Genomic DNA, 7952 nt, shown 5'->3' with positions numbered 1-7952 from the left:
TTCCCTGGGCTTTCCCAGGCGGCTGATCACCTCATTTCTGATTTTGTCAACCCAGCTTATACATACCAGCTGCCTGTAAATCCCCATTTCAGATGCTTCTAGTCTCTTCCGGTGGGCTTCTGTCAGAGCCCCACTCTCTACTCCATAGAGCAGGATAGGAAAAATACAGCATCTGACAAGCCTGATTTTCAGTCCAGAGCCGAGGTGGGGAACCATGGCCCTTTTATGGCTTGTGGACTTCAACTCCCAGGATTCCTGAGCCAGCATGGCTGTGCATTCTGGGAATTGAAGTCCACAAGTCATAAAAGGGCCATCGTTCCCCACCTCTGATCTAGAGCCTGCTCTTATTGCAAAGTTCCATCCATGGGTCACTGAATGAGGACTCCAACGTTCGCGCTGCAAAACCTCTGGTGGCCAATGATCAGCAAAGAGACGATGAAAACAGTGACTCTTTACAGGCCATTTAGTGGTCCACGTTTTTGACCCTCAGGTACAGTGTGCACCCCATCAAGCGAGGAGACTGAAGCAAATCAAACCTAAAAAAATAGACCAAGGGGAGCCCACCAGAGGTTGGAGGATGGATAGAGCAGCAATTTTAAAAAAAATCCAGACCGTCCAACAGGCTGGCAGCATTGCCTTGTTCAGATTTCCAGGATGTATTTTATCAGGTGATCTGACTTTTTTTTTTCTGAATATGCACCTAAATAAAGCTTTGGGTCATAGTCACACATCATCTTTATTTCCTAAGGAGGCTTGGTAACCATGGATAATGCTAAAAGCTGGTATTCTGCTTTGCAGCTTGCTGCCTTCCCTTTATAATTTAAATGGTTAAAAGAGTACTTACTGGTCTAACTCACCTACCCTAATTAAGACAGGGCACCTACAAGGTTAATTATGGGGAGACTGACATTTCTATTGAATGAAGGTAGCAGATAACCCCCTGCATGTACTTCTTGGTCCAGGAGATCTCTAACCTATCCGGCTTTGTGGACTGGCCAAAGGCGGGGGGGGGGAAGGGGATGATTCTGTGCAAGCAATGGGAGTGTGTGCTCGTGCATGCAGGTCCATTTACACAAGCGGCAGGTCTTGCACACCAACCCCTCACACAAGTGGACCTTTCCGCGCAAGGACCTGCTGCTCGTGCGAATGGAGCTGGTTTTCCATAGGAAGGTCTCTAATACCGCATGATCCTCATAACAGGAAAAAAAATACACATAGAATTAACTTCCTTTGGATTGAAGGATTTTTCTGCACTGAAAGCTGATGTCCACAGGCAAAGGCAAGACTGTTAAGGCAGTATTAAAAAATCTCAGTATTTCATTCACATCTCCAGATTACTTTTTAGGTTAGCTTGCAAGACATAGAAAAACAAGGTCTTGGATTGTGCTTGCCTTTAAATTGAAGGCATTCCGACAGTTATCAGATAAGGAATTGATGAGTTCCATGGGCATTCAAAGCTGGATTACAATTCATTGCTACGTGGGCACTGTGTTAAAACTGAATTTTAGAAGAGAAGAACCATGGATACTATAAGCCAACTTCCATCCCTTTATTTACCACCTCTCTTTATGATACCCTTCTGTCTGAACAATTTCCTTTGGGTGTTCCGCTAGACATGTTCCGTTGATGTCTTTGAGTTTGTTATCGGGCAGATCCTCCGGCTTTGTGCAAAGTTTTAAGGCCCTGGAAATGAAGACATCCAAGTCAAACTGGGGGTCAGTTTTCTCGTCGACTTCCTTGGGTTCTTGGTGGAGACGCGGAGGGGGAGACGGCAAAGTCCCTTCCTGAATCTCCGGAAGAGCATTGGGACACTCCAGCCCGGTCTGGGTGCTTGTGACCCACTGTGCGATCTCTAGAAAAAGGTTGGATGGTTCCTCCTCTAGGGTTATCTCCGCTGCGGGAGCAATAGATGCTCTTTTCCAGTGGGACAAGTCTAGGATGAGTTTGGGTTCAGAGTAATGGTGAATCTTGTTGTCTCGCCACAACAATTTGTCTAAGTAAGAAGGTGAGCCGACCTTATAATCACACGAGTGCCCAGAGTCTCCTTCAAATGTTCGGTCCATTGAAGAATGTGATTGCTCCAAAAACCTCTCTGAGCTGCTCTGCGAATATTTGCGTGGATCCACTTGAGCTTCCTCAGCAATAGATTCAGATCCTGCGCGGGGATCCCGTTGCACCTCATCCAAATCATGGCATTTTTCTTGTCGCCATTCCAAATCCGAGGACAAACTTACTTGATATCTGTATATTTGAAATAACTACAGGATTAGACACAAATTAAATATTACATATAAATTGGTAAAATATTCCCATCACCAGCTGGAGGGCTTCTTCTTTCATTTTACCTTTTTCCTGAAAGATTTTAAAGCTTTGCACCCCTTTGGCTGATGTTCCCACCCTAGACAATGACAGAAACTTGGAATAGTACCAAGGAATGACTCATCTTATTTAATTTGGATTTTCAAGGATTATTTGCATTCTGTACTAAAATCAGTAAGATATACAATTCCGCGTGAAAAGCACAAAACCAAATGAGGGGCCCTTGGTGGCCTCTGAGCTTGGTTCTTTTCTGCCATGATATTACCTAGCTTGGGCAGTGAAACGTCTACGAGAAAACCAAGTTCAGAGAATACCAAGGACCCCTCATTTCAACCCTGAGATTCTATTCTATTCCTGCTCTGCTCTGTTCTGTTCTGCTCTGCTCTGCTCTACCCTACCCGACCCTATCCTACTCTACTCTATTCTACTCTAAAATTTTAGAAGTAAAGAAGAAAGCAAACTAAGTTTTCTAATGCATAGAATTCTGTTCCCAGACATTCTGTGTTCCTGCACAATTCACACTAGGGCAGTGGTGGCGAACCCATGGCACGGGTGCCAGAGGTGGCACTCAGAGCCCTCTCTGTGGGCACGTGCGCCCTCACCCCAGTCCTAGGCCTTCAACTGGGTTTTATAAAACCTTTTCGCTTTAGGCCTCTGCCGCCGTGTACAAAAAAAAGGGGGTTCAATCAATTGGTCAATTTCAACTTCTTGCGGGAAAAAAAAAGATCTTGCAAAGTTGAAATTGATTGATTGAACTTTTTAGTCCCATCCAGTCTGCTGTTACCACTGCAGCCACGCCCACCCAATGGGCCACACCCACCCAATGGGCCACACCCATCCAGTACCCGACGATGCATAAGTGGGTTTTGGGTTGCAGTTTGGGCATTCGGTCTCTAAAAGGTTCTCCATCACTGCACTAGGGAATAAATGTACCTGTCCCAGTTGGACATCTGGCTGTGATTAGCTTCCATCAACAAAATGTCATCAATCTCATCCTCAATCCGGAAAGGGTGCTGGGAAACAGGCTCATCCTCAGGACAATAGTACGGTCTCATGAAAGGATGCTGAAGGCCCATCTCTGCTGTCAACCGGTCCATGGGGTTGAAGGTCAGTATCTTTTCCAAAAAGTCAATAGCTGCAAGAGGCAGATATATAATCAAGCCAAGAGCACCCACCCCTGGCCCAGCCTTGTGAAACACCGGTAGTCCTCAACTTACAACCATTTGTTTGGTGACTGTTCAAAGTTACAATGGGACTGAAAAAGGTGACTTAGGACTAGTTTTCACACTTACAACCATTGCAGCACCCTTATGGTCACGTGATCAAAATTCAGGCCCTTGGCAACTGGCATGTACTTATGACGGTCGCAGTGTCCCCGGGTCATGTGGTCACCATTTGCAAAGTCAGTGAGGAAGCCAGTTCACCTAACAAATCATGTCATAACTTAACAATTGCAGCGATTCACCTAATAACTGTGGCAAGGAAGGTCATAAAATGGGATAAAATTCACTTAACAACTGTCTTGCTTAGCAATAGAAACTTTGGATTCAATTATGGTCATAAGTCGAGGACTAGTTGTACTTTATCTGCACAATACACAGAATCCCTCCTGCAATGGGAGAACAGATCGCCAGTCCTGTCAGGTAGACCAGACCAGGGAATCAACACCCCTGGAAGGCTAAATTTACTTTTCTTATTATAGCTTGGCTATAACAAGAGAAACCTGCATGTCTGAATGAGGCCCTCCCCCTGGGTCTGCCTGTGCCGTTCCCAAATGTTATCTGGATGCCCTCAACGTCAACAAATGCATGACTCCTTCTTGCCTTGGCAGGGGGATCAGATCCATCTCCCTCAAGATCCTTTTCCTTAACTCTCTAAATCCATTAACTATGGAGTGTCCTTGTTCTTCATTCAGAAGCAGATCTCTAATTACGTTAAATAGGAAATCTGACTTTTGGACAGCTGGAAAATCCTGTGTTTTTTTCAAATTAAGAGTTACCACTGAAGCTAAGGAAATGAGCGTTTGGACACTACGACAGCGAGCCCAGTCCTAAACTGGCTTTCCCCAAAAGTAAGTTTTATTGTGTTCAGTGAAGCTTTCCCTCCCATAAGTGTCTTTGGGAGGGTAAGTGCAACTGGGGGGGTAAATGGCTCTGAAACTGGAGCTTCATGGTCTCAAGACACTCTCAGAAATCCTTAGGCTTCTATTTATTGGCTTTTATTTTGCACCAGCAAAACACAGTTAAGTTACTTAAATATTTTTAAAACATTAACTTGGAAAAGCAGACGGAGTGGGGGGGCTGGGGGGGTGTAGAGTAGCAAATTTCAGATATTTACTGCGGAACTATTTGTTATTGTTGAAGAACTGATCAAATATCAAGAACAGGCCTTTGATTTCTGATTATTACAATTTCTTAAGATCGCAGGCAATATATATATATATATTCCAGGGTTTGTTTGCTTTTTTTAAAAAAGCTTTTTAAAGAATATTGGCTTTCATTTTTTGCAAAATGAAAAAGTTGGCATATATTTAGAATGACTGATTGTCGACATTCATTTCACACTGATGTTTGAGGTTATGATCTTCTCAAGGTGGTTTATAAAATAACCTTTGAACCAATTAAAAAAAACTCAGAAACAAATGTTTAAGCCCGTTTAATAACTTCATGGATGTCTCCATGAGATTACCAGAAATTGAGCTCAACTTGGAGAAGGAACGTGTGTGTGTTTGTGTGGATACACACACACCCTTAGGGTTTCCCATTAAAAGGTGGGCCATACATTCATACCAGTTGCAATGTCCAAGGGGGTCAGGTGATCACCAATTGCCACCTTCTGACAATCAAAGTCAGCGGAGAAGCCAGATTCACTTAACAACTGTGGCAAAAAAGCCATAAAATGGGGCAAAATTCACTTAACAACGGCCTCCTTAGCCACATAAGTTTTGGGCTCATTTATGGTCATAAGTCGAGGACCACCTGTAATAGCTTTCTGTACTATATATATGTCCTCTTTTACATCAATTTTTTCAATGATCTTTCTATCTTTCTTTGATCTTTCTATCCGAGTTACTGTACGATCAAGTCTACAACATCGGTTTCAGTTCACCGAATATGTCTCAAAAAAGCTGTGGCTGATTGGGGAAATGAAGGTAGAATTATGGAGTCTCTCTGAAAGCGACGTTTGTGGAACCCAGAAAGGATAAGCATATTTAATCTCCCCATCCAGTGACGCCCACCAAATCCCAAGGCCACTTTACCTTTGCTGTTGACTTCAGGCAGAAGCTTCCGTAATGGCCTTTTCACCTCCCAGGTGCTATTGATGAAAGTTGGCATCACTTTGAGAAGTTCTTCCTTGTCCTCTTCGTGGAAAACAGGAATTGTTTCTAAAATGAGCTGCATCTGCTCCAACTCATGGCTTCCTAAACAGACAAGACGAAGAGGTAGTCTTTGGGATATTGCCAGTCCGAGAACTTGCTCACCTAAACAACTCGAATGACCACCATAGATCAGTAGCAGCAATAGCAACACCGCTTAGACTTATATACCGCTTCACGGTGCTTTACAGCCCTCTCTAAGCGGTTTACAGAGTCAGCCTATGGTCCCCAACAATCTGGGTCCTCATTTTACCCACCTCGGAAGGATGGAAGGCTGAGTCCACCTGGAGCCGGTGAGATTGGAACTGCCAAACTACTGGCAGCCATCAGTCAGCAGAAGTAGCCTTTCTATTGCGTTCTAACCACTGCGCCACCAGGGCTCAAACATAGAAGACCTTAGCCTTTCAGAAATATGGAGCTACTTAAAATGCAGCAATCAAGCAAAGAGAAGGTTTACATCTATGGGTTGGCTCTGTTGTGCAAAGCCTCTATCCATCCATCCATCCATCCATCCATCTATCTATCTATCTATCTATCTATCTATCTATCTATCTATCTATCTATCTATCTGCCTCCCATCTCATCTCCAACTACTCTGGCCAGCTTAATGTGTATGGAGACTCCCAGTCATCCAGGTCATAGTTATTCCAAAGGTGCTTTTTCACAAAGCAACTGGACTTTTCTTTTCTTTGAAGATATTTTGCTTCTCATCCAAGAAACTTTTTCAGCTCTGAAGAAAGTCCAGTTGCCTCGTGAAAAAGCACCTTTGGGATCTGGGCAGCTTACAACATAAAACACTGAAAAACATTAAAATCATCCACTAAAAAATAACAACAGAGAACAACATTAGCAGATACAATCATGGCAACAAGTCAGCAAAGAAGGGAGCTGGACACACGGCGGGGTGGGGGTGGGGGTGGAAATGGCACTGAACATCAATCAGCCGTCCACCTCCAGTATGGAGCTCCCCCCACTGGGCCGCCAAGCCATCTGTCGGAACCGGGTCCCGAGTCTCTTTCGAAACGCCAGGAGGACGGAGGCAATCTCACCGACGAGGATAAGACGTCACAGAGGGAAGAAGCCACGGCAGAGGAGGCTCTTCCCCTGGATCCCGACAGCCGGAATTCCTCGGCCGAGGGGATCCGCAGCACACCCCCTCCGCCAGCACGGGCGGGGCAGAGCGAGGTGCCCTTTCCTGGCCCGCTTTAGCTACTGCGGGACACCCAAACTGAAATGGGATACCTGGTCCCCAAAAGGTTTGGATGGAGGCAGCAGAGCTCCTTCAATCACTGCTACCAAATTTCTCATGTGACACAGTGGCAAAACTATTTAACACCCGGGACGTACAGTCAGACCTTACAACTGCAGCTGGTAACAGAATTTCCGCTGCAAAGCGAAGCAGTTGCTAAATGAATCGCTAAGCAAAGCCGGCTTTCCCCTCGACTCTGCTTTTTGGAAGCTGCCCAGGAAGGCTGCAAGTGGCCGTCCCGTCAACCTGGGACGCAGCAACCACTGTAAGTGCGTGCCTGAATTTTGATCATGTGACCATGGGGATGCTGCAACAGTCACAGTTGTGAAGACCAGTTGTAAGTCACTTTTTTCAGTGCCGTTGAAAGTTCAAAGGGTTGCTAAATGAATGGACTAATTACAGCAAAACTTATTTAATATTTGTTTTTGTCCTGGCTGCAATCACTTTTCCATTCTAGCTCCTCCTCCTTTTTGGAGCACCCGATGCAGCCCATTTCCCCCCTCCCCAAAAGAGAAGCGCCACGCTGGTCTTCTCGTGGTAATGGGTCCTTCTCCCATTATATCCTCCAAAAGGAAACACATGGAGCTAAACATACGTATCACAGGATAATAATGCGGCAGTCACATGAGTTTAGTTGCTTCCAATAAATGAAGTCAGGGCTCTCCAAACTTGGCAACGTTAAGAGTTGAGGACTTCAACTCCCAGAATTCATCAGCCAGCATGGCTAGATGAGAAATTCTGAGAATTGAAGTCCACAAGTCTTTTAAAGTTGCCAAGTTTGGGGACTCCTGCACCAAGTCAGAAATCTCACTGTCCATCCTCACCACTAGATGGAGAAAAGCAACCACACTTTCATGTGTGGATGCTTAAAAAGGCCCATAAAAAGGAGAGTATTCTTTGAGTCAGCTGGGTTCCAGGTGACCATAGACATATCTGTGCAATTTTCTTTTGCAATAATACAAAAAGGATTTGCTATTCTCTTCTTCTGATTTTTTTTAAAAAAATCTT

The 7952-nt window shown here is 44.7% G+C and overlaps 1 protein-coding gene across 3 annotated transcripts in view; it reads right to left on the bottom strand.

Annotated features, from left to right (window-relative positions):
* MAPK4 (mitogen-activated protein kinase 4) overlaps window positions 1–7952 on the bottom strand; it is a 34011-nt gene continuing 26059 nt past the window's right edge. For all 3 annotated transcript variants that reach the window (XM_039318746.1, XM_039318747.1, XM_039318745.1), the window contains 3 exons: window positions 5579–5740; window positions 3253–3454; window positions 1–2241 (listed from right to left, as the gene is read on the bottom strand). In XM_039318746.1, the coding sequence (XP_039174680.1) occupies window positions 1554–2241; window positions 3253–3454; window positions 5579–5740 (1052 nt within the window). In that variant the 3' untranslated portion in view covers window positions 1–1553. The remainder of the gene's footprint in view (window positions 2242–3252; window positions 3455–5578; window positions 5741–7952) is intronic.

The sequence above is a fragment of the Crotalus tigris genome, unplaced genomic scaffold (assembly GCF_016545835.1).
Source record: "Crotalus tigris isolate CLP2741 ecotype Arizona unplaced genomic scaffold, ASM1654583v1 scf7180000021493.194949, whole genome shotgun sequence".
In the NCBI taxonomy this organism is placed as follows: Eukaryota; Metazoa; Chordata; class Lepidosauria; order Squamata; family Viperidae; genus Crotalus; species Crotalus tigris.
This window is presented reverse-complemented; position numbering and strand designations above follow the sequence as displayed.